The 26,232-nt window shown below is 43.8% G+C and overlaps 2 protein-coding genes across 3 annotated transcripts in view; one reads left to right on the top strand and one right to left on the bottom strand.

Moving 5' to 3' along the window:
• Positions 1-6,355, top strand: part of C1QTNF12 (C1q and TNF related 12) — a 66,931-nt gene extending 60,576 nt beyond the window's left edge. For both annotated transcript variants that reach the window (XM_075603663.1, XM_075603662.1), the window contains one exon: positions 5,487-6,355. In XM_075603663.1, the coding sequence (XP_075459778.1) occupies positions 5,487-5,585 (99 nt within the window). In that variant the 3' untranslated portion in view covers positions 5,586-6,355. The remainder of the gene's footprint in view (positions 1-5,486) is intronic.
• Positions 1-26,232, bottom strand: part of LOC142496764 (phospholipase A2 homolog otoconin-22-like) — a 399,541-nt gene that overhangs the window by 273,536 nt on the left and 99,773 nt on the right.

Below are 26,232 nucleotides of genomic sequence, written 5' to 3'. Positions count from 1 at the left end.
CTGCACTGGAGAAAGCCACAATGCCACCGTTTGACTGGGAGGACTGCGACAGACGGTGACCCACACAAGGTACTGACGCTGTGACCAGAGTCTACCCCACCACATGTGAAAAGAAAACTGGGAATTCAAAATGGCCGCCCAGCTGAAGTCAAATACAGACTCTGTAAGAATGGGGAAGAAAATGGGTTCCAGGTGTAAAGAGCCCAGCAACACGGAGCAGTGTCCCTTCAGGCCTTATTCAGATGGAAGATGGCCCCTACGTGGCCCCAGAAATAGGGCAGCAGCCAGAGGAATATTTTTTTTCAACGAGCCAAGGAACTGCAGCAGCAAGCAGTGCGCTGTGGACCCAAGGAAGGTACAGAAGTTTTTACTTAGCAAGTGCACATCTAGTATCACTGATGAGAAAGAATGTGTGCACAGTACTGCTGATGTTGTAAAACATACCAAAGTAAAGAAGAAGAAAAAGTCTACAGAGACGCCTGTGAGAGCTATGAACTCTACAAAAAAAGTCTGCCCACCTGTAGGACTACCACAATTTGGGGTTCTAGCGAATACAGAGAAAACAGCTGCAATAGCGCCTCCCTAGGTCAGGAAGAAAAATACACCGGATAGCTCCAAAATGGAGGACAAGATGTGGCGTTCCTGTAATGTACCCTACCCAACGGTACTTGATACGTACCGAAAAGACTGCTCTCTATGATCACGAATTTGGTCGGCAGAAGCAAGAGCGGGAGCAGCAGATCACTGAATATCTACACCAGCTAACGCAACTGCAAGAAAAGCCTGGCGGATACAGTGAAACTGCTGAAAGTTCAAATAAAGAAGGAAACCCCAGTATCCCTAATGGGATGGAGTTGTCCCAAACAAAGAGCCGAAAAAGGAAAAAGAAAAGAGGTTCTTCACTTACAGTGGAAGGAACAAACACGTCTGCAGATCCCGCTGAGAAAAAGGGGGCCCGAGATGCCCTGCAGCATAGAGAAAATTGAGATTTCGTCCCGCGGATGACAGAATATCTAGAAGGCCCAAGGCAAAAGTCATGTATCCCAAAGAAGTGTCTGTCTGGTGCTAATAGTGAGAAACCCTCAACCAACCATACCAGGGAAGCGGAGCCGGAACCAATGAGTGACGATTTCTTGACGAGCCCTGAAGATGAACTGAAAAATGCCAGGCATGACTGTGATCTGCTCCAGGAACAATTTAAACTGGAGAGGGACGATAACGCTGAGCTACAGAAGACTGTGTTCGCAATTTACTCGGTGGCCTAGACCTAAATCAAATCAGAAGTGCGTAAATGGAAGCAGGACTACAAGGAGTTGTCCCAAACAAAGAGCCGAAAAAGGAAAAAGAAAAGAGGTTCTTCACTTACCGTGGAAGGAACAAACACGTCTGCAGATCCCGCTGAGAAAAAGGGGGCCCGAGATGCCCTGCAGCATAGAGAAAATTGAGATTTCGTCCCGCGGATGACAGAATATCTAGAAGGCCCAAGGCAAAAGTCATGTATCCCAAAGAAGTGTCTGTCTGGTGCTAATAGTGAGAAACCCTCAACCAACCATACCAGGGAAGCGGAGCCGGAACCAATGAGTGACGATTTCTTGACGAGCCCTGAAGATGAACTGAAAAATGCCAGGCATGACTGTGATCTGCTCCAGGAACAATTTAAACTGGAGAGGGACGATAACGCTGAGCTACAGAAGACTGTGTTCGCAATTTACTCGGTGGCCTAGACCTAAATCAAATCAGAAGTGCGTAAATGGAAGCAGGACTACAAGGAGGCCTTGAATATTACAGAAACTGCAAAAAGAGAAAATTTAAGGCTGAATGAATAAAATTCTGATTTGACAGACCACGTCAATGAAAAGAAGGAAAAGCTGCACGAGCTACAAAATTTTTCAAGAAACCATTGGAATATGAAAAGTTTGCAGCATTGGAGCAACACGCACAAGCAGAGCGCCTTTTGCAGAACCACCCGCAAGGTCTGCGTATGCACCCCAAGAATGCCATGGAGAAGCAGCAATCTCTGCAGGAAGAAAATCTGCTGGCTGCTAAAGAAATACAAGAGCTGCAGGAATGTCTGATTACCCAGTGTGTCCCTGCAGAGCAGCATGAGAAACTGAAGGCTACCCTGAGCATCACCAGAGCATCACTAGAGGCCACGCTTAGAGGCCAGGTGACTCTGTACAACAGGGAGCACAATAAGGTCCAGAAACGGAGGCAAGCAGCTGCGGCCCAAGCGACGAAATTCACTGTGCTCCACAATATAATGAAGGATACATGGAAGTAAGCTCAGAGAAAGCACAGGGAAGAGATAAAGACCCTGAGAGGAGAATTGCAGGATGCACTCAAGAAACAGGGATCTCTCGCTAATGAATTGAACTTGCAGCAAAGCCTAGAAGTGGAAGCGCTTAAGCTGGCAGCTAAACACACATCCCAGCAACTTGCAGCTCTGCAGACGCAGATTGCTGAGCTCAAGATACAGCTCGCCAAAAAGGAAGAGAGTGAAGAAGTGTCCATTCGTCAAGGGGCCAACCTGACACTGTGCTATGAGGCCAAAATGGCTGATTCCCACGAATTGCTGGACCCCATAGACAATGAGAGGGCCCGGCTGCAGCTTGAGCTGGACAACGTCCAGGAGGAGCACTAGCAGCTACAGATCAGAAATAGAGAAAAGGAAACAGATTTAAGCCTTGCTCTGAGTCAACTGTGAGATGTGGAATTCCAACTCAATTCCAAAGAAGCTGAACTGACACCTGTATTGAGTGGAAAAAGAAATGCAGAAGGAAAGCTTCAAGAGCTGAAAACTCAAATAGCTATTCTTGAATACTCTTTAAGTGATACCATGAAATGACATGAGTCTAGGATAGTAGAAATAGATTCTGGACCTCAGACAGAATTCAAAAGTAAGCTGACAGAGAGTTTGCAAATCCTGAGCAAGGGTTACAAGGAATGGACATTTAGTGCTAAATTGGAGTCCATGGAAAAGATGGCGAGAGAAAGCTATTTGCATAAATGCTTTGTGACTTTTGCCATACAGTCTGCCTACAAAGAAAGGATCACCAGAAGCAAGGGAAATCTCATGACCACGCGGTCAGTGGAAAGACAGTACTTGGAAAAAGTCCTCCTCGAGTGACTGAGGAGTGCTGATCTCAAGCACCTTCTGGAGGAGACACTCATAAACTGGAGAAAGTTCTCCAATCCCAGCGGGACTGAGGGTTCTCTTCTCCATCCACTCTCATTCGAGTCACAGAGATGTCTCGAATGAGAGTGGAAGCCCAAGCTTCCCACAACCAGGAGAGGTATGTAACAGGCACTTATCCCTGTTGAAGAAAATGCCTCTAAATCCAGCAAAGAGCTGGTTAAGTGCAGCCAGGCAATCAAACTAGACTCCAGCTGCCTAATCAGAGCTCTGTGAAATAGTGTCATGTGAGACACAGGTTGAGTTTTTCCTCAGTACACAAGGGTGCTGACAAGAGGGAAGAGGTCTTGAGCAGAAATGCTGTTCTGAGATCAAGACACTCAGACACCTATATTCATGGACACATGGGACTCGGAAACCTACCAGAGACTGACATGAAGGGCCACCTGCTTTAAGGTATCTCTTGAGACTATGGGGAATAGGCTGATAATTGGATTATCCCTCCAGCCCTGCAGAAAGGGACTGGGGAAGTAAGTTAGCCCTTACAAGGGACAGGTGTTTGTTGTTTTTGTATATTTGTGTTTGCTGTGCTATATAAAGGAACAGGCAATAAAGCCTTATTTTAATTTCACCTTAAAAACGGTCTTTATTGCGTACCTCTGCACACATCTCTTACAGTATGTGTATACAGTACATATATATCTATTTGCACATATGCGTATGTATGTATCTATATCTTTATTTATATAGCGCTTCACAGCAGTAATACATGATACATAATAACATAACACCTAATGTGAATAAGCACTTGGGACATAAAGTAACATTAGGAAAAAGGACAGAGGTAAGTTCATCTGCAAGGGGTTTACGGTCGATGTATGAAATGTATAGTGTCAGCCACGGAGCTACTCATATGCTTTGTTAAAGAGGTGTGTTTTAAGATGGCTCTTAAAGGTGGATACAGAGGGTGCCAGTCGGATATTGAGGGGAAGGGCATTCCAGAGGTGTGGGGCAGTCAGTGAGAGAGGGTTTTAGGTGGGAGTAGGCTTTTGATACAAAAGGGGAAGACAGAAGACATCCTTGTATATACCATACATGTGTGGGTGTGAGTATGTGTATAAATATATACTGTATGTATGTATGTATGTAGGTTTGTGTGTGTGTGTCTGTGTGTGTACATATATATCTCAAATAATGGACATGAGGCGCAAGAAAATGGCCAATCAGTGGAATGAGTGATATGGATACAAACTGTCTTGAATGTCCTGACAGTGTGTGAAAGTAAAGTCCCAACTGTGACTGATTCTGTGAGCAATAGAAAAAAAAAAGCCAAAAATAGTGAAGTACTGTTGTGATACAATTTATGAGTACAAGACAAGGGGCTACACGTTTCGTTCCGGTCAGGGGAACGTCATCATGACTCCCCCCTGATGAAGTTCCCCTGACCGTAAAGAAACGCGTAGGGCTGTTATAGTTCCATACCAAGGTAATGCAGTGCATCACCCCCCTCCTCCTGCCTGAGTGTATTGCGATATCCCAAGAGGACTATTCTTGCGGGATTCGGCTAGCTCTACTCGTTGGAGTGTCCGATGAACTTTCCTGCTTTCCTCTGACGCCATTTGGACGGGACTCCGCTAACATCGCGTGATCTGACAACGGGAGTTGAGCGGATCACACAGACTTACCAGCTAGCAGAGGGAGACACCGGCTTTTATATCCTGATTGCCCGTGTGGTGGCAGACACCCGCAATGCATATTTTACCAGATACATTGTGAGTAGTCCCTTGTCTTGTACTCATAAATTGTATGGAAACAGTACTTCACTATTTTTGTTTTTTTTCTATTGCTCACAGAATCAGTCACAGTTGGGACTTTACTTTCACACACTGTCAGGACATTCAAGACATTGTGTATCCATATCACTCATTCCACTGATTGGCCATTTTGTTGCGCCCAATGTCCATTGTTTGTTTTATGTTCAGCCATTCTTTGTGTGAGACCTATGACACCGTGCCAGCACATTTTGGTCATTTGTTCTTTTTTGTGTTTTATATTGTTATTTTGTGCACCTATTTTGTTCTGTGTGTGTGTGTGTTTATGTATGTGTTATAGCATATAAAAATATTACTTGTGAGCACATTCACATGTCTTCGACAGGTCTGCACCCCTGCCCTTCACCATTATCCCCAGCATACAATACTTCCACTGCAGCAAGGGATTCTGGGAATTGACATGCAAATGAGCACACAGTGCCACCTTTTGTCTCAAGACCACATATATATATATATACACACATATACACACACACACAGACAAATATATGCGTAATCCCAATATACTTTTCTGTTTACAGTCTGGACAGTACACATCTATATTTGTGGACAACAGCGCAGGAGCTCCAGTCACTGTCCAAAACGGGTCTGATTTTATGGGCATTTTGATGGGACTATAACCGAAACTCCAGGAAAGTTAAAGAGCATTCTTTCCTCCAAAACACCAACCTGCGGACGTACACATTCACAGTCACACCTGCAATGAAAGAAGCTTTCACATTATCCCTCTGGGAGCGGCTTCTGTTTTACTGTTTGGCAAATGCAGTGCCAGGCAGAACTGATGTAGGTCCCTTCCTGCTGCTGCTGCACCCGCTGCTTCTAAGCCCTGTGCTGCCAACAGGGGGGCCAGCCACGCACTCCAGCACCATTACTCTGCAATGCATGGCGGGCCTCCGGTGGCAGCGAAAGTGTTAATATTTACATGGCGGACTCTCAAAAGAAAATAGTCATGAATTGGAGAACTGCTTCTTGTTTTTCTTTGTATTGTTTTGTCTGCATTCTGAGAAGGGATAAGGATGTAGAACTCCACGAAGAGCTCAATATGTGCTCTTATTGGGACGGACTGGACTGACGCTTTATCCATGCCAACTAAATATGAGTGGACAGTCTTCTTACCTGTATATGGAGGAGAAAGAGCTTTTGGAACAAGGTTCACTTGAGTCAATGTGCTGGTGAATGTGGAACACAAGGAGAGGACTACTGACTAATTATGTCACAGGACTGTAAACAAGGATTAATACTAACTCCCCGGGACCTTGATATTGTGACTGTATCTTAGATTGTAAGCTCTTCAGGGCAGTGCCCGTTGCCCCTGTATTGTTTGTATCTTATAAAGTACTGCATACAATGGCTGTATGTTAATAAATAGTCCTTCAACACTCATCATCAACGGACATCCAGACTCCTCTTGTACTCCTCTATGCACTATCTGGGCTTCATTTTATTATGTACGGACATGGAATTAGCCAATGTACACATAACAATATCATATTGTTCCTAGGAATGGGATGGAACTGGATGGTGCAAGGTAAGAATTCAGGGGTGCAACCTGTTTTACTGCCCGGTAGGTGGCTTTCAATCACCACTAATCAGGGATAGATAACACCCCAGAATTCATAGCACTCACCTTGCTACAGTTGCAAGCAAAATTTATTATTTAGGCTCTTATTCAATATGCTGTGAAGCCGTTGGAGAAGAGATCAGTTCCATTCAACACGGCATATTAAAAAAGGACCGTAGCGCCCATCCAACATCACCGTTATTAAATGAACTCCGTGGTTTCTATCACCCCACTGTTTTATAGTATGTAATAACCTGCATTTTTATGGGAAATGGAGCATTTGAACATTTGTACTGTACTTCCATCTCCTAACACGGCTATGGGCTGCATACCCTGAAGATTTGCATTCAGGGCTTTGTACCCTTAATAATTTGCCAGAACGTGGCTTTATTTTAGATGACTGCAACATGAGGTCTGCATAACTAGACAAAAAAGTGTTTGAAGGCATTGCATTTTGTGTCTTTTTTTTAAATATATTCTTCTTTCAGCTGCATTTTATATAAGAAGCGTGTGAATAAAGTATTGTACAGTTGACACAGACAGTTAGCCATGGAGGTTGATGGCCTGGTAAAATAAGGACAGAGACACATGGTCTTACTGTATGTATCAATGCAATTCTGGGGCAAACAAGTCAGCAATGTGTATAAAACAAGAAAGGCGATATAGTGCAGGCTGTTTAACCCCAGCATTGCACCAATTTAGCCTAAATATATAGAGGTCTATTTACAAAAGTCTTTGGCTGATAAACTGGGGCAAAAGACTTGCACCATACTGTACAGTATATATTTAAGGGAAAAGGTCTCTTTGCTTATAATGGATTTCCTTCTGTTGATATGAACAGTGCGGTTATGTGCACTGCTTTTGCCCCAGCTGTGCAGCCTTCCTGTGCCACTTACACTCTCTAAATCACAAGGTGACACACAACAAAAAGAGATGCAAAGAACCTTGATACAGTAACACAAATTGTAAGATAAAGGGAAAGAGCAGTGTAATAAGCGCTGATGCGGTGACTGTGAAAAATGACACAAAATAAGTGACAGTATCATATACAATATGCTTTACATTTAACGTGAGGGCTGCCTAGGTAAAAGGTTAACACAAACCAGTGCAAATAATACAAAAAAAGGGGGAGAACCGGCGCCTCTAAAATATAAAATCTGACCAAATATAAAGTCCAACAAGAATGAAGAGGAGTCCTGGGAGGAATTTCAACGAAGTCTCAATCGGGACAGACAAACATATAAGACAAAGGTAAAAAAAGACAAAAGAAAAAAGATCATAGTGTAACTTATCAATCTTTTCAGTGCTTTTTGTTTGTTTTGTAAGTTACACTATGGTCTTTTTTCTTTTGTCTTTTTTTTACCTTTGTCTTATATGTTTGTCTGTCCCGATTGAGACTTCGTTGAAGATTCCTCCCAGGACTCCTCTTCATTCTTGTTGGACTTTATATTTGGTCAGATTTTATATTTTAGAGGCGCCGGTTCTCCCCCTTTTTTTGTACAAATTGTAAGATTATACACTTACATTGTGCCTTAAGAACGGAGACTGTTGTGCCAACATTTTTTTCCATCAAAAATTCTATTTTTGGTCCAGCTACCTCAAATACAACTCATGGGTAAGTAAACATGGACAATTATGCAGATTAGGTGCTCGCTCTTCCAAAAATGTTTGTATTAAAACAGATATAATCATTGTAATACTATAATATTGCTTTGCGGAACGTCAACCCCCACCACTGAAAGGTTAATGAGCCAAGAGGACACAGATCTTTTTGTTCACAGCTGCAGCAGATTCAATCTCAACCACCCCTGTGTACATGTGCGTTGCCCGAATGGCGGACAGCCTTTGACGCAGCCAAAGGGTCTGAGCCGTTTGCTGCTGTTCGGTGATGTTAAAGCTGCTCTATTTCAATCTGAAACTCATAAGCCCTTTATCCCTTGTACCCAATTTTCCAAATCTATCTGTGCATGAAATGTCTGTGAACTGACTGTATAACCCTGTTCTTTTAGTTTAACCATTTATTTTTTTTATAACTCTGTGCCCAGGACATTCGTGAAAACGAGAGGTATCTCTCAATGTATTACTTCCTGGTAACACATTTTTATAAATAAAAAAATTAAGATTTGTTGCACAAAAAGTACATTACAAAGCTGCTAAATGACGAAGGCCGTCCCTTCTAGGATGAAAGTGAACTAAGAGCAGGGGCATGTTTAAAAGATCAAATACAGCTGATTGACACCTTTAATAAAATCCAGACAAGTATAAATATATTTAAATCGTTTCTTAAACTTTTAACATTTCCATGGCAAACAAATACTTTGGAGGAGGGGGTGACGGATCAATGTTCATTCAATGTCTTTAAGCGACGAGACTTTCATTACTCAAAGCCACAGGTAAATAGTTTTTTTGTACAGTAGGTAAAGTTACTATGAAGCCATTAATTAGTCAAACAGATAAACAGAATCTAATGTTCCTGGAGAAATGCAAAACTTTCATCCTTCATAAGATGCAATTAGGTAAAACATTTACTGTAAGGGGGATCTAATATTTTCTAAGGATGCCAAATACATTGACAAGTCGGTTGGATGGCCGCCTTTCAGGGGTTACGTCATACGGTTAACCTGGAAGTCATTAATAACATTACATGTAAAAGTGGTGAATTAAAAGGGATGTGCTCCAATATGGTTTTATTTCACTTTATCATTCCGCAGTCTGCCACAAACATATAAAAGCTGCAGTTCAAGCAATATCCTACGTGTGTTTTCTTTAATAAATCAGTTCTGTACTATAAGAAAATACTTGTAGCATTAAAAAAAAACAATTTGAAAGACATTTTTAATATATTCTAATGTAACGCACATTTTTGTTTCTATAGCAACCATTTACAAAGTCACATCTCCTTCCTCTTCTGAAACAGCATCACCTTTTTTGAGCCCTGCCCTCTCTAGCAGTGAACGAATTGAATCTAGTGCCTGTCTGGTCACATGATCTTCCTCACAGAACTTTGGCTGTCAGTGCAGCAGAAGATTACCCAAGATGCATTCAGTGAACCCCCAGCCGAACTTCAGCGATCGATTACAGGAGAACGGATCGATCAGCAACTTAGCTAATCACTTTTCAGTGTGTAGATTTTATTGATGCACATATTGAATGTTTTTTTTTTATGACAGCTTGAACTGCAGCTTTAGGTCGCCTAATATTTGTTTAAAAAAAAATTGTGCATCAAAATTTCAGGGCTAGAAGTAATACAAACCTTCAAAAATGTGCGTCTCGTATATGAAGATGACAGATATCTGAGGCATAGTTTGACACATGTTGAATACCTGATTGATACGATTAGCATTAAAACAGAGTTATGTGTATTTTTGTATTTATAACTGGTTAATATCAATAGTGTAATAGTATTTATAATAGTTGTACCATAAAAGGAAACAATGCGAACCTATATAATTAAACTGCGTCAATTACATTGCTGGCTGATCAATAGCAGCGTAATTCGATAGCAACGTAACTCTAATACTATTAACAACTTTTTTAGGGTTTACACCAATTTGAACTTGCCGGATGATTTTTTTACTCACTTTTGATTGATTTTGTGGTGTACAGAAGATCAGTCCATTTCTGTGCTCTCTATACAACGACACTGAGTTAAATTCCCGGTGTTAACTCCTTGCGACCTTGGGCAAGTCACTTTATCTCCCTGTGCCTCAGGCACCAAAAACATAGATTGTAAGCTCATCTGGGCAGGGGCTGTGTCTGTAACATTCCTATGTGCTGCTGTAACGGTGCTCACCACAAACAGGATTTAGACAGCGGGGCTGAGGTGGGGATACAGATAACCGCCGACCTACAACCACGAGACCAGATCCGGATTGCAGAGTTAGGGTCGTGTAGCTGGGTCAGGGTAGGAGAGTTTGGGTGGATCGAGGTTAATGGCCATAGTCAGTGGTTGGAGAGAAACAGCCTGGACCTCGAACTCTTGTTGGCCTTCCACTAGGGTAGGTTGAGGGGGTAAGTCCAGGACAGGAGAGTGGGGATCCTGAAAGAAGGGTTTCAGGGAGGGACATGTGGAACACCGACGCAATTTTCATAGAAGCCAGTAGTTTCAACCGATAGGCGACTGGATTGACCTTTTCCGTGATGACAAAAGGTCAAATGAACCTCAGTGCGAATTTTGGAGAGGATACCTGCAGGCGGATGTTCTTTGTCGAAAGCCAAACCGTTTGCCCTGGTGTGTATGTGGCAGTCTCCTGACGATGATGGTCTGCTTGCTTTTTTTGTGCAGAACAAGGAAAAACAGAGGAAATACCCCTAGCGATGCTGACCAGGAAATGTCCATGTATTGAAAATGTCTATTTTTACATTTGAATCGTCATATTTCTCCAAACAAAGACAGCTTAATAAGCTCAGGACTCCAATATCCAAACACTATAATCCCTTTAAAAACCACTATGTGTGGACTCCCACTAGCCTGCAACAGGTATATCTTGTGTGGTAGTCTTTAAAGTGGTTAGGGAGCTGGATGATCACATAATGAAGTAACTGTATGATAAATTTACTCACTGTTGACCGTATGGATCCTGGTGCTGTCAGCGTGCTCCTACCAAAGGATATCAGCATGCAATTGGTTGTAGACGGCGGTGCAACTGCTTTGAAAAAATATGACCAGTACTGCAAAAGGAACTAGGTGCAAAAATGTATTAAAGGCACGTTTAAAAACAGTAAGAGAACACTCTTACGCGTTTCGCGTGGTCACCCACGCTTTTTGATAAAGCGTGGGTGACCACGCGAAACGCGTAAGAGTGTTCTCTTACTGTTTTTAAAGCTGCAGTTCAGTCAATATCCTGCATGTGTGTGTTTTTTTAATAAATCAGTTCTGTAGTAAGAAAAAATACTTTTAGCATTTTCTGTTTTTAAAAAAACAACTTTGAAAGACCAATTTTCTTGTATTCTATTTTAACAGCCATTTGCTAAGGCACTGCCCCTTCATGTCCTGTCACAAGCCCTGGCACACCCCTTTGTCAGCCCTGCCCCCCCTCTAGCACATGTCAGTGCAGGAGTGCTCATGAATATTCATGAGCTTCCACTGAGAGACTAAAGCAGAAGAAAAACAGATCCCTTCACTAATTATGTCACCAAATTTCGCCTATCAATACATGGAGAACGAATTGACTGGCAGCTATGCAGTTCTTTAGGTAATTAGAGATTGCACACATGAAACTATTGAAGTAAAAAAATAAATTAAAAAAAAAAAAAGACTGAACTGCAGCTTTAAACGTGCCTTTAATTAATTTTTGCACCTAGTTCCTTTTGCAGTACTGGTCATATTTTTTCAAAACAGTTGCACCGCCGTCTACAACCAATTGCATTTTTTTGTGCAGAGATGGCGCTTTTAAGGTTTTTCTGAATTTTATCCCAGGACTCCTGGAGGTATCGAATCCTGTTCTCTGCTGCGGGAACTCCAGAACTGAGAACAGTGGTCGGAAGCGCAGAAGGATGAAACCCATAGTTGGTGAAGAAGGGGGATTGTTGAGTGGATTCATTTCTTAAATTTTTATGGGAAAATTCCACCCATGGCAGAAGGTCTGTCCAATTGTCCTGAGCGTCCGAAATGAAACAGCGAATAAACTGCTTGAGGGATTGATTGGTCTGTTCCGTTTGGCTATTGGTTTGCGGATGATATCCAGAGGAAAAGTGAAGGGCGATATCTAGTTGTTGTCAGAAGGCCCTCCAGAATTTAGAAATAAACTGAGATCCTCGATCAGAGACGATAACTTGGTGTTCCATGAAGGCAAAATATCTCCCTGATGAACACTTGAGACAGTCTGGGAGCGCTGGGTAGGCCTTTGAGCGGGACAAAGTGTGCCTGTTTGGAGAAGCGGTCGACCACCACCAAAATAGTATCCATCCCCTTAGAGCTAGGCAGCTCCACAATGAAGTCCATTGAAAGGTGAGTCCATGGATGTTCCGGAATCGGAAGGGGTTGCAGAAGGCCCAATGGTCTATTGCGTGGGCCTCTTGTTCTGAGCGCAAGTGGCACATGCCGAGACTAAGTTCTTAATATCCTTCCACATACCTGGCCACCAAAAAGCCCGCTCCAAAATGTCAATCGTCCTCCTAGTACCTGGATGACCGTCAGTTTTAGATGCACGACCCCATTCCATTACCTTCCTGTGAAAAGTAGGTGGCGTGAATAAGCGTCCCCCTGGAACCTTGAGACCCTCTGGGACAAGAACTTGAGTCTTTGTGATGTCGCGTAAGGCATCGAAAGGTGTTGGCTGAAAGTATACAGGCCTGGGGAAGTATAGTCTCCTGGAGATCCTCCGTCTTATCCTGAACCAGGAATTGTCGGGAGAGAGCATCTGCCTTTATATTCTTAGAGCTGAGAATGTATGAAATGACAAAGTTAAATCGAGAGAAAAATAAAGACCAACATGTCTGACGTGACTCCAAGCGACGCGCTCCCTCAATATATAATAGATTCTTATGGTCGGTCAGGATGGTGACTGGACTTTCCGTACCCTTAAGTAAGTGTCTCCACTCCTCTAAAGCCATTTTAATTGCCAGAAGTTCACGATTTCCCACGTCATAATTCTGTTTAGCGGGGGGGGAAATTTCTTTGAAAGAAAGGCGCAAGGATGAAGTCTGGCTTGAGGGTTCTTCCTCTGGGACAGCATCGCTCCGGCTCCAACATCAGAGGCGTCCACCTCGAGCGTGAAGGGCAGGCCTGGATCTGAGTGCACCAGAATCGGTGCTGAGACAAAGGCTTTCTTCAGCCTTTCAAATGCACTAGTAGCTTCCGGAGGCAAGAGCGCTGGGGCGGCTCCTTTTTGGGTTAAGGCCGTAATCGGTGCTACTACTGAGGAGAAGTTCTGAATAAATTTCCGATAATAGTTTGCGAACCCCAGAAACCTTTGTACAGCTTTGAGAGACATGGGGCAAGGCCAATCTACCACCGCTTTCACCTTGGCAGGATCCATGGCAAGTCCAGTATTGGAAATTATGTATCCCAAGAAGGAAGTCGTTGTCTGGTGAAATTGGCATTTTTCAAATTTGGCAAAGAGATGATTCTCTTGTAATCTTTGGAGAACCTGCTTAATGTGCCCCGGATGTTCATTTACTGTATTAAAAGAGATCAGGATGTCATCCAGGTAAACAATTATACACTGATCGAGAAGGTCCCGTAAGATCTCATTGACAAAGTCCTGAAACACTGTGGGAGCGTTGCAGAGTCCGAAGGGCATTACCATGTACTTGTAGTGTCCATCCCGAGTGTCTTCCATTCATCTCCTTGGCAAATTCTTCCTCGGAGATCCAACTTGGTAAAGATGGTGGCGCCCTGTAGTCTGTCAAACAGCTCTGACACCAGCGGCAGTGGGTAGCGATTCTTAATCGTTATCTTGTTGAGTCCGCGGTAGTCGATGCAGGGCCTCAGTGAACCATCTTTTTTGTTTACGGAAAAAAAAAACCTGCACCTGCGGGTGATGAGGATTTACAGATGAAACCCCACTGAAGGTTTTCTTGGATATAATACTTCATGGCCTTAGTCTCGGGAAGAGACAGCGGATAGGAGAGGAGCAACCTCTGAGAGATAGCGCCTGGTAAAAGATCGATGGGGCAGTCATAGGCCCGATGAGGTGGAAGTTCCTCGGCTTGGACCTTGTCGAAGACGTCCCAAAATATCTTGTAGGTCTCCGGTAGTTGCGGTTTACCCTGTTCTGGTAGAGGTACCCTCACTTGACCTTTGAAGGGGATTAAACACTTATCTTGACACTGGGGACTCCAGTAAACAGGTAGAAACTCCATCCAATCGATACGAGGGTTGTGTAATTGGAGAAAAGGTAGACCTAGAATGACATCTAAATGATGGTGTATGGATGGCGTCCAGATGAATCTTTTCAGAATGCTCCTTGTCGACTTGTAAGGATAAAAAGGCAGGCTGTAGAGGACGCCTGTCTATAGCTTCCAGCCCTATAGGGCGATCCTTGTATATTAGGGGTATCTTGTACCTTTCGGCGAACCCCTGGTCGATGAAGTTCCGTCCTGACCCGGAATCCACGAAGGCCCTTGTAGTGGTCATGAAGGTATCTCCGAATAGGATGATGGGGACAAAAATTCTGGTTGAGGGTTTGGGAGGAGGTGAAGACAAGGTTCCCAGCATGATCCTCCCCGATCTCCCTGGGCTTTGGCGTTTTCCACCTTAAGTGGGCAGGTAGTTACAAAGTTTCCGGTATTACCACAATAAAGGCATAGGCCTGTGCGACGTCTGCGCTGTTTCTCACCAGATGATAAGCGAGTACCTCCCAGCTACATTGGTTCTTCTTTGGCCGGAAAAGAAGGATCCAAGGCTCCTGTGGGACGAATAAGGAATGGTTGCGTACCTTGTTGGAGTCTCTGTCTCTCAATCCTTCTCTCTTTAAGTTGTTGGTCCATTCGTATACATAGGGCCATACGATCTTCTAATCCAGTGGGGCGCTCTTGAGCAACCATCTCGTCCTTGAGTTTTTTGGACAACCCTTGCCAGAATGTTGTGGTCAAGGCCTCATCATTCCAGCTAGTCTCGGCGGCTATGGTGCGATAATCGACCGCGTTGCGGGCCACAGAACGGTTACCCTGCGAAATATTTAGGAGAGATGAGGCAGTGGTTACCTTGCGTCCCGGGGTATCAAATACTTTCCGGAATTCCGTGGTAAAGCAGATAATGTCGCAAGAAAGATCCGGTCTCTGTTCCCAGACGCAAGAGCGTCGTCTGTCAATAGTGATACGATGTATGCCACCTTAAAGCGTGGAGAAAGAAAGCGAGAAGGGAGCAGTTCAAAGTGGATAGAACACTGATTAAAAAATCCCCGACAGCCCATGGGGTCACCTCCATAACGATTGGGGATAGGTAGTCGTGACTCCGAAGTCAGGGACAAAGAAATGGGAGCGGGAGCAGCAGCTGCTTGAGGAGCAGTGGGGAGAGAGAAACCTTTGATCTGGTCACTAATGGTTTGTACTGAGCGTTGGAGCAGTTCCATTCGCAGGGTCATTTTGTGCCAAGTATTTCTCCACATGGTTGAACATACTGTACCATTGGGTTCGTACAGTCATCGACCCACCTCAGCGGGGTCCATGTATGTTGGGCTGAGCATAATGTAACAGTGCTCACCACAAACAGGACTTAGACCGCGGGGCTGAGGTGAGGATACAGATAACCGCCGACCTTCAACCACGAGACCATGTCCGAATTGCAGAGTCAGGGTCGTGTAGCTGGGTCAGGGTAGGAGAGTTTGTGTAGATCGAGGTACTTACCGTAGTCAGGGGTTGGAGAGAGAAGAGTAGTCGTGATCCATAGCCGTGGTCGAGGAGAGTGCGGGAGTCCAGTAATGGGCCGAGGTCCAGGGGTACGAGAAGACAGAGGTCCGGGCACAAGCTGGGGTCACAGCGAAGAGAACAAGGCAACGGCACAGCACAGCACAGCAGCGAGCAGCTTGTAGCAAGCACACTACATAAACAGTAGTTTATGCTCAGCCAGTTTGTGGGAGGACTGGCTCAGTACTTAATGGGCAGGCAGCCTATGGTAATGTCAGCCCACAGCTGCAGGGTAAAGAGAAATCAGACATAGGCTGTCCACTGGCAGGGACGGAATGCATCGCAGGTGAGGAGTAATTGACTGAATGAACCCCTTGTGTACTTATGAAAATGCGGCGTTGCCGTGCATTGGAGACAGGAGCGCCCCCCGTTGCATCACGAGAGGCGGTGCAGGGGCGGAGCTTAGGTCCGGTGCCGTCAGGAGTATTGCGGCGCTCGCGCGCAGTGCACGCACGAGGGGCATCAGCCAATGCATCACAGGGCGGGGCCAAGGTCAAATCCTGACAGCTGCGTACCGCGCTCTATACTGTCATTGTGAAGCGCTGTGTCCCATTGGGAGAAAAGCACTATATGAAATAAAGTTGTTATTAAAGTTGGTGTAATGGTTAAGTAACTACATGGGGGAGCTGTGATAATCCTTGGTGGAGGCTTTGTGGTCTTTACGTTAAAATGATTGTGAGGCCAATGAAGCGGATTCAAGTTTTTGGAAAGTCTGGTTAGGGGGGTAAGAATAAAGACACCCATTAGCTGCTGGAACCCACCAAAGGAACTGATAGTTGAGCAATAAAGATGGATTAGTATTAGTATACCAGTATATTGCATTAGTATCATCCTAATTAATATCATCCTTGGTTACACTATGTCATTGCAATACTGTATGTTTAAAATATAGGATGAATAATTGGGTCTATATTTCAAGGCAAAAGTGGACAAATTCTGTGGCCAAAAAGTTGTACCGCAGAAAAAAATCCTTTTATTTTCAATGGGATTTTTTTCTTTGTTAAATCTGGTGCCATTCTTCGGGCCCAGAACTGCAATGCTTTGGCCTTGAATTGTAACCCCCAATGGAACCTTTGCCCTACATTTGAATTCCTTTGTGCGTCAACATTTTTTGCTAAAAAGTAGTACAAACCTTCGTAAAACGAGTGTCGTATGTATGAAGACTTCATACACACAATGCATAATGTATTGTATTGAACAGATTTATACAATTGAACATAAAGCCCCATGTACAGGCATACCCCGCATTAACGTACGCATTGGGTCCAGAGCATGTATGTAAAGCGAAAATGTACTTAAAGTGAAGCACTACCTTTTTCCACTTATCGATGCATGTACTGTACTGCAATCATCATATACGTGCATAACTGATGTAAATAACGCATTTGTAACAGGCGCTATAGTCTCCCCGCTTGAGCACAGCTTCGGTACAGGTAGGGAGCTGGTATTGCTGTTCAGTTCGTGCTGACAGGCGCATGCGCAAGCTGCCGTTTGCCTATTGGGCGATATGTCCTTACTCGCGAGTGTACTTAAAGTGAGTGTCCTTAAACCGGGGTATGTGTATTTTTATTTATTTATTACGAGTGTTCGCAAATATCACATTATTAGTCTAATATTATTTATAATAGAAGTCATACTCTGAAAATAATACCGTTTGTTAACCTGTATAATCATACATCTGTGCTACATCAAATATATTTTGGTGTTGATACATAGCAAATTAATTCTGCACTAACATAAATAACAGACTTTTGGGGGGTTATGCCAAGTTGAACTTGGCAGACGATTTTGATGAATTTTCTGCCATTTTTGGGGCGCACAGACATTTTTTTCAGTACATACTATTTACATCTGTAGACCTAGCGCAATCCATTCCTGTGCGGCCAAAATTAAAACAACAACTCATGTTTGACACACGGCGCCGGTTGAGGAGTTTCAGGTTAGGACAGAACGTAGTCGCACACAAGCGCAATTTAAAATGAGATATCTCTGCAGCAATTTTGCGCCAATAAAGTCGCTCGTGATGCTTAGAACAAAGGCCCCCTGTGTGTTTTCAAGTGTATCGTTTCTAGCAGTGATTGTGTTGCAAAATTCGGAATGGTATTCTTTGTAAAGGAACTTTAATCAGAGGTTTTGATAGATGGACAAGAGTAACTTGGCTTTTGATTTTATTTTAGGCTTGAATAGTTTTGCAAAGATGTTTGACAGCGCGAGCAGCGGTTTATAAATCAACACGGTATTTTTTTTTTTTCTCTCGGCTTCTATTTTCCAACATATTCAGACGGTGGTTAAAGCTTTCCAGCTCTGGGTTATTGTTACTTTATAAGTGCAGGGGAATTTTAGCCTCTGGACGGAAGCCAAAGTTTCTTTGCCAGAACTCGGATAGATAAGTGCTGCTTACTCTGCGGCCTGCAGGGGAGAGGAAGGATGGAGTCAGGTACAGTTATTCAGTTGCCCAGGTGTTCACTTTGCATTTGATGCTAAATAGGGGACATCAATTCTTTCCCTGCTGTAGAAACAGGGCAATTAAGACGATAGAATAATGTTACCAATAAACATATACAGTATATATTTAGTCTTTCTTCTCTCACTGTTGGTTCAAGAAGAGGAGTATTCTTGATGACAATCTGATTCTTGCAATGCCTTATTGACATTGCGTTATCTCAAGAGTACCTTAAAGTCCAGTATAATTAAAGTGCATAACAAAGCAGCATCTGCTGGGGAGGATGACAACATTCATTTTACAAGCAGTGTCGTATGTTGTATTCTAATAAGTTAGAGAACAGGGAGCAATTGTAATTTGGGGGGAATCCGTTTTTACTGGCTATACATTTGTCTAATGAGTTGAGACACCGTTTGTCGGCTAACTTAAATATTGTGTACTGTGACTGTTACAAAGAACTAATGATGAATTATTTTCTCCTAAACAGCTGGTGTTGTACATAGCAACCTGTTACTGCATGTGCAGGCAGCCAGTACTATATGAAGAGATATGCTGTAGGGCAGTACTTTTTTTTTTGCAGTGTTTTTGTCTTCATTTTGCAGTTGCGCGGCTATAATAGACTGAATAAAGGAAAAGATGAAGGTATCGTGAGACGGGTATCTGATTTGAAAATCTAGAAAGCATGGAGCCTTGGGAAAAGTGTGACATGACTGCAAGGCCCATGCCCACCCCCACCTTTTCCTCCTACCCCTTCTCTCCACTCTTGGTCACCAGCGACAACCCGGAGGTGGATGGGGGCCAGCTGGAGAGGATAACGGCAGGCAGTGGGGGGCACCACGCTCTTCACAGTGTTTTGCAGTTTCCATGCAGGAGCTCTACTAGCAGCTCCAGACTGGGGCCTGTTCCTGGGACTGAGGTGGGCGGCAGCAACTAGTCTGCATTTAGGGGAAGCAAGGCTCCATCTGAGTCCTCCAGTGGAGCAGCGTGCACATCGATCAAGGATTTGCAGGTGTTAGGGAAGAGCCCTGACATTAGGTCTCTTGCTGCACCTCCTTCCCCTATGATCTCCACGTTGATATCCCTTGCAGTGAGGGGGGAGACTGTGTTAGCTCCACCCACCCCTATGGTTGTTCCAGCTGAAGCTGGGAGGGTTTCTGATGTTGGCCTGAGCGGGCAGGGCTCATGGTGTTTGAGTGCCTGGGGCCCATCTCCGAACTGACAACGAGTTAGCTTAGCGGCCGGTGCGGTGCCTAGCTTTAGGTAAGGATGCTTAAACATGCTTGCAGTCCATTGGCGTTAATGTAGAGCCGTCTGTGTGGGTGATGATCACTGTTACTGTTCCTTCTGATCAGTTTTGGAAGGTTTCGGTGGGTCTGGCAGTCCAGGGCTAGTTTAAAGGTGTTAAATAGCCCCGTTGGTGGTAATGCCTGGTGGTGGCATGGTTGGCGAGTGGACAGAGTTCATTGTGCTTTGAGTACCTGGTGTTCATCTCACGGGTGACGGCCCCTTCGGCCTTAAGTCATGCCGCTCCACCCCTACAGTTTATGGGCTTTCTATCATCTACCTCTTCCTGTCAGCGCCTCTTCTGTCCAACCGGAAAAGGTAGCTGCGGAATCCCTGGACCAACGCAGCACTGAGGAGGCCTCCTCACCCCAAGGTAAGATTGTTGGGGGTAGGGGGGGATGTTGGAGTGAAAGTGGAAGAGAGAGTAAGAGAGTGTAACGATGCTCGTCTCAAGCAGGAAGCGGCCCCGCAGGGCTGAGGTAGGAAGGTGAAAGAACCGACCGGAGCTGAGGGACAGAGTCCTGATAGTGAGTAGTAGGCCGAAGGTCAGTGCTGGCAGCAGAGTTGCAAAGTAAGTGTGGATGCAGAGGTCGAGGCAGGCTGAAGACAAGGATAGTTGAGATACTTGCAGTGGTCGGGGCGGGCTGAAGACAAGGATCGTCAAGGTATGTGAGCCGGATCTGATAACATGACAGACAATGGAAATAAACGCTTTGCATGAACACAGTAAGAAACTGGAACTTTGCTCTGCAACTTCATGTACACAGGGCTGTCCTTTTAAAGGAAGCTGCCAGGAGCAAAGATGGATGATCCAGCCACAGAGGGCGAGCAAGAGCAAAATCCCGAGCCGGAACGTGAAATCCCGGAAATTATTTTGCCAAACCTCCATAGAGAGTGAGCGAGAGGTGGAGGAGTGAGGGGAAGATAGGAGGGGAGACTGTAATTGGGGTAGAGAGAGAAGGGGGGAGTGTGAGGGGCAGGGGGAGAAGAGAGGGTGGAGTGCAAGCGGGGAAGAAAAAGAGGATGGTAATGTCCTTAATAAGATGCAACTTTAAAAATACGCTCCTAAGAAAAAGTGGCGTTTTGTCTTTATTATGGTGGGACCAGGTTTCGTTGACAAAATGGTTGATGGGACACAAGTTGCAAAAGGTTGAGAACAGCTAATTTAGGCAACTTGAAAATATAATTTTTACGCTAATGGAAGTTCATATGCTTCATACTTCACGTTGAAAGCCTACGGACATTATTAAACGATGCTATTACAGAAAACACGTCTAGTGCTGGAAGACTATAAGATAAGATTCCACCTTATGGACTAGAAACATCGTGTTTGACGGCATGTAGGATCCACTTGGCCCATCTAGCGGTGCATCCTCAGAAGTCCGTTAAATTTGCGCTAACAACGGCCATTACCTAAATAGATAACGTCTGTTACTTTTCCTCCGTTTTACGGGTATCCGCGAAGCTAATGAGATGCAAAAATAGCGGCCGTTTGTAAAAGTAGCGGCGGTATTAACAGGGATTAGACGGGTTAGACAATAAAATGCATATGAGCATTGGCAAAACTTTAACGCGCGTTACAATGAATGCGCATGCATTAAAGACGCGATACGTTACCTAGAGCTAATGCAATTATTGTTATAATATGGATCACTTTTTAATTTTTTTTAAACCTTTTTCATCATTTATATTATCCCTCCTTCATTTATTTATTTGAATTGTACATTACTCCAAATTAATTTAACAGAGATTCCTTTGTATCCCAGTTCTTTATAATATGGATAGACATTATTGCACACCCATACTTAATACAGTAAAGATTATATACCTTATTAGGTCACTCAAACATATCCTACATTAACTTTAATCACTAAAACCCATACTATAGTTTAGGATTCAGACATTTTTTATGATCCCTAATACAGTATATACCTTTGTATGACACATGACATCTTTTGTTATGAAAGGGTTAAGCACTATACTCAGTACATTGCTTGTAGGCCCAGAAATAACGCTATAATAATCACATAACAATGGTCTGGATGTGAGTCACGGCAGGATTTGATGTGACCTAATTATCGTAGCGTTATTTCCATGCGTTAACATGGACAGAGCTTTGCGGATATGCGATCTTAGGCTAATGGCTCATTAGCATGTGATTTGCATATGAGTCTGGCCGTCAAAGTGCATCAATGAAATATTTTTCTCCTTAACACGAGGGCATCGTAGCGCTAATCACCTTTTTGGACATGCATTTACGCATATCGAAATGGCGGTAATGTCGCGATAAAACATTTCTTGGACTTCTGAGGATCCAGCCCCTAGTCTGCCCTGAATAGCGCCGCTTAGTAAATATTGGCTGTAATGGCTGATCAGTTGAACTAGAAAATGCAGCACAAGCTGTGTTATTACGGGCACAGAAAGAGACAGGCTCCACGCCCCTCACAAACTGATCCTGATCGCTTGCTTGATCAAACAAAATGAAAAATCATGGTCTCAATGTAGAAAAAGTGAAAAATCTTTATTGCAGCATACAAAAGCGACAGTATAAAACCTACCACACGTCCTGTTTCATTCCATCTATACCTGGAACGCATGGCAGATTTCTACAGTGTGTGTTATTACGGGAGCTGATGTAACCAGATGATAAGATCTGTATCGCCTTGCAACATCATCTCCAGAAATGTAAACGTCCTGAGTAGAGGGGTTCGCATTTTTCTTTACATATTTTTAGCGCATTTCACAACCAAAATTTGCTAATGTCAACCATTTGAATATATTACGTATTCAAATGTGATCATGAACTTGTTTCCCAGGTACCAGTATGTAAGTGAACGGGAACACTACTAAAAATGGAAATTTTTGCTTGATATGCAGAACTCTAGACACAAGATTTATGTGAGTGTGGGAAAAACGGCGCTCCACAGTAACAAATAAAGTAGAAAAAAAAAATCACATAGAAGTGAGTGAAAGCAACACTGGAGAAGTCATTTTTCTGAAACAACTCATTTGTAGATTCCCACTTTTACGCATTCGGTTGGAAGATGGAGTGATCTAGTTGGTCCTTTCTTGAGACCAAAGATCCTTGTGCCCTGCTTGGCAGGTACTTTTGATTCAAACATTCTATGTACAGCTCTCCGTACATAGTTACCTACAGTAGTAGATGAGGCTGAAAAAATACATATGTCCATGTCACAGGAGACCAGGACACATTTATATTTTTCTGGGAGAATTCACTAGGCAAAACAAGGTAGTGGAATAAAATTAGATTTATTCGGGTAAACCTGCGTACAAACAATGAAATACAAAATACAGACAGAATACACACTTACTGGGGGTCTGGGGTTGAAAACTATCCTCAACTAGGTTCAGGGCGCCTGCTTCAGCAAAGGCTTACCTTGTCCCCTCCACGTCACTGGAATAAGCCTGGAACAAGTAACATTATTCCTCAGAACTTGCCCTCAGCTAGGCTAGTCTTCCCTGGCACCTCAATGCCTAGTGCTTTGCTATTGCGAGCAAAACACCTAGGAGAACCTGCCAGCGCATCACTGGACCCAGGCCTAAGGGTACCTGTAAGTCTGGAAGACTGAGAGAGAGAGAGAGCTCTGATTGGGGCAGCCCCTTACATAGACTTTGGTGTTCTGTGTCTAACATGGAACAGGAACTACTGAAACACTCAGTGTTTCCTGCCGGAATCAAATCTCAAACACCAGGAAATCCGGCGGCAGCAGAGGGACCATAGAGAGTGTGGAACACTTTTCCTGTTACACTCTTGCCGACGGATTGAAGGGTCGCGGACACAGTGACGTCATCACGTGGCGTCCCGCAACGAGGCAGTAGTGTGTCCAGCCGGGGTGAAGCCTACAGCAAACAGACTTCCCTATATGTGTGGCGGTTTCGAATAGGGAGCCCCAACAGCCACTTTTGGACATTACCAAACCCCTAGGGGTACCTTTGGAGGCTACCATCAGGAACGGAGCCCAGCTGGACTGAAGGGTTAATCCCTATGGAGATGACGTCAGCATGAGAGGGATATTCTAGCAGAGTCTTGGTATACAGCTGCTGCTGAGAGTGCCCGCTGAGAGGAGCTACTACACCACTTCCACCCCAGCCTCATCGAGTGGTAACCAGTGTGATTACACACTCAATGCATATATAATCATACTTGATGTACGCAGTATATATATTATTTTATTCAATATACACTGTTATTACTTACTTCACCATTGGCGTTGTGCGCTGTTTTTTGTTTCCATAGACCTTGGGGAACCTTATACCTGTGAGGGAAATGGGTCTGGGATACCTGGGCTCGAAAACCAGGATTCTGGAGGACACTTGAGAGCCCCGGTGTAATTCACCTCGTGTACCCGCAAATCATGCCAGCCTGTCGGGGAGAATTACTGGACCTCCGGTAACTTTGTCCCCTGAACTCCTGCAAACAAAAGGAATACATTTTGACCCAAATATCCCACCTGAAACTTACACTCCTGAACATTCATGTTTCTGGGACAAGGGGAACAGGTAAATCCCACAAACAGATCAGGTTTTTGCTATACAGTACTTTACATGGGACTTCCATAACCCTCCCCGTCCTTATGTACAGACAGGTACCCGCAAATTATACACTATATACGGGTAACATAACAGTACTACCGGCTACCCCGGTCAGCAACACTTAATGCACTTTTTATCCCTAGTTGCTCCCTAATTTCCACCCTTAATCTCCTGCTCCCAAAGTCCCTGTCCTGCAGCTATTTCCTAACAGGATCCTAACTGTACCTGGCATCCCCAGCTTACATTCCTGCAGGGGACCGTAAAATGGGAACAGAAATACAGGAGAATACATCAAGGCGCACAACTAGACACAAGAGCTGACACTTCAGCCCTTGACATACGGTTTCAAGGGGCAGCCAGCCGGGCATGATCTTTGTTAATGAAGGCTGGCTACCCCCTACCCCCTACCGTCACAGTCCATCAAATTCAACCTATGTTAAATTTAGACACCAGATACTTAACCTATATTTGTATTTTCAGTATTTTGAGCCAGAGGAAGGGAAACAAAAAACCCCAGTGACATATCATCCAATGATGTCTCATAAGAGGAAAAAATCAATTCCTTCCTGACTTCAACATTTACAATCAGATTTATCTCTGGATCAACATCCTTCCCATGTTTACTTATTTGGTATATCCCTGTATATCTTTCCTTTCTAAAAAGATGTCCAACCTTTTTTTGTAGATATCTATTGTATCTGCCATCACAGTCTCCATGGGAAATAAATTCCACGTTGTAACTGCCCTTACTATAAAGACCCCTTTCATTTGTTGCTAGTGAAATATAATTTCCTCCAACTGTAAGTGACGGCCCGAGTCCACTGTACTGCCCGTGGGATGAATAGTTATTTTTAAAGCTCCTTGTATTGACCCCGAATATATTTGTATATAGTTCTCATAACCCCTCTAAACTGCCTTTTTTCTAATGTTAACAAGTTGAATTTAGCTAGCCTCTCCTCATAAGTCAAAACCTCTATCTCCTTCATTAATTTGGTGGCACTTTTTCTAGTTCCATAATGTCTTCTTTATGGAGTGGTGCCCAAAACTGTATTCCTTATTCATAGGTGTGGTCTTACTAATGCTTTATACTGTACAGTGGCATAATTATGCTTTCTTCCCTATCGTCCATACCCCATTTAATACAAGATAAGATCGTATTTGCCTTTGCTGAAACTGCCTGACGTTGGGCACTTTTTCTAAGCCTGCTGTCTACAAGCACACCTAAATCCTTCTCCATTAAGAATTGCTCTAATTTTGCCCCATTTAATTCATAAGTAGCCTCTTTATTCTTGTTTCTCAAATGCATAGTCTTACGTGTATTTCTATTAAACCTTAACTGAAACACCCCGATGAAGCACATAAGGTGCGAGAAGCGTGGAGGTCTCATAACTTATCACTAACTTCATTGGTTACATAGTAGGCCCGCTCTGATAGAGACTCTGACTACTCTCTGGCGAAGACTCATCCAGAGGAGCAACACGTGAGATTAACGACTTTTTCTCTCTGGATCTTTTCTCAGTGACTCCCCCATGATACTTTTCTAACTCTGCTCACCCACTTGTAAGTCATCGATTGTAATTTTGTATTTCTGTACTCTTATTTTAATATAGTTTATAATACTTATCCCTGGTGCGCTCTTTGTATTCTTTCTTTTTTTCAATCTACCCTTTACCTGTCCAAGTTTCCAGTCTATCCAAGTTCTTGGAGAAATTACATCCTGCCCTGATTCTATTAACTTACACAATTTAGTGTCATCAGCAAAGATGGAGACTTTGCTCTTGATGCCAACCTCAAGGTCATTAATAAACAAGTTAAAAAGCAGGGGTCCCAGTACCGATCCCTGAGGTACTCCACCCATGACTTTAGCCCAACCTGAAAAAGTTCCATTTATTACAACTCTCTGCTGTCTGTCCTTCAACCAGTTTTCAATCCAGGTGCAAATATTTTTTACTGAGACCAATTTCCTTTAATTGCACAGGCACGCACGGCCGCACACAGTATATAACAGCCCCTAGGCCGCTTCTATACTGTGTGCGCGCGCTACAACGCGCGTGCGGCAGTTTTAGTTGGCTGA

This window comes from Ascaphus truei, chromosome 6 (genome assembly GCF_040206685.1).
Source record: "Ascaphus truei isolate aAscTru1 chromosome 6, aAscTru1.hap1, whole genome shotgun sequence".
In the NCBI taxonomy this organism is placed as follows: Eukaryota; Metazoa; Chordata; class Amphibia; order Anura; family Ascaphidae; genus Ascaphus; species Ascaphus truei.
Note: the sequence above shows the minus strand (reverse complement) of the source record. Positions and strands in the feature narration are given on the sequence as shown.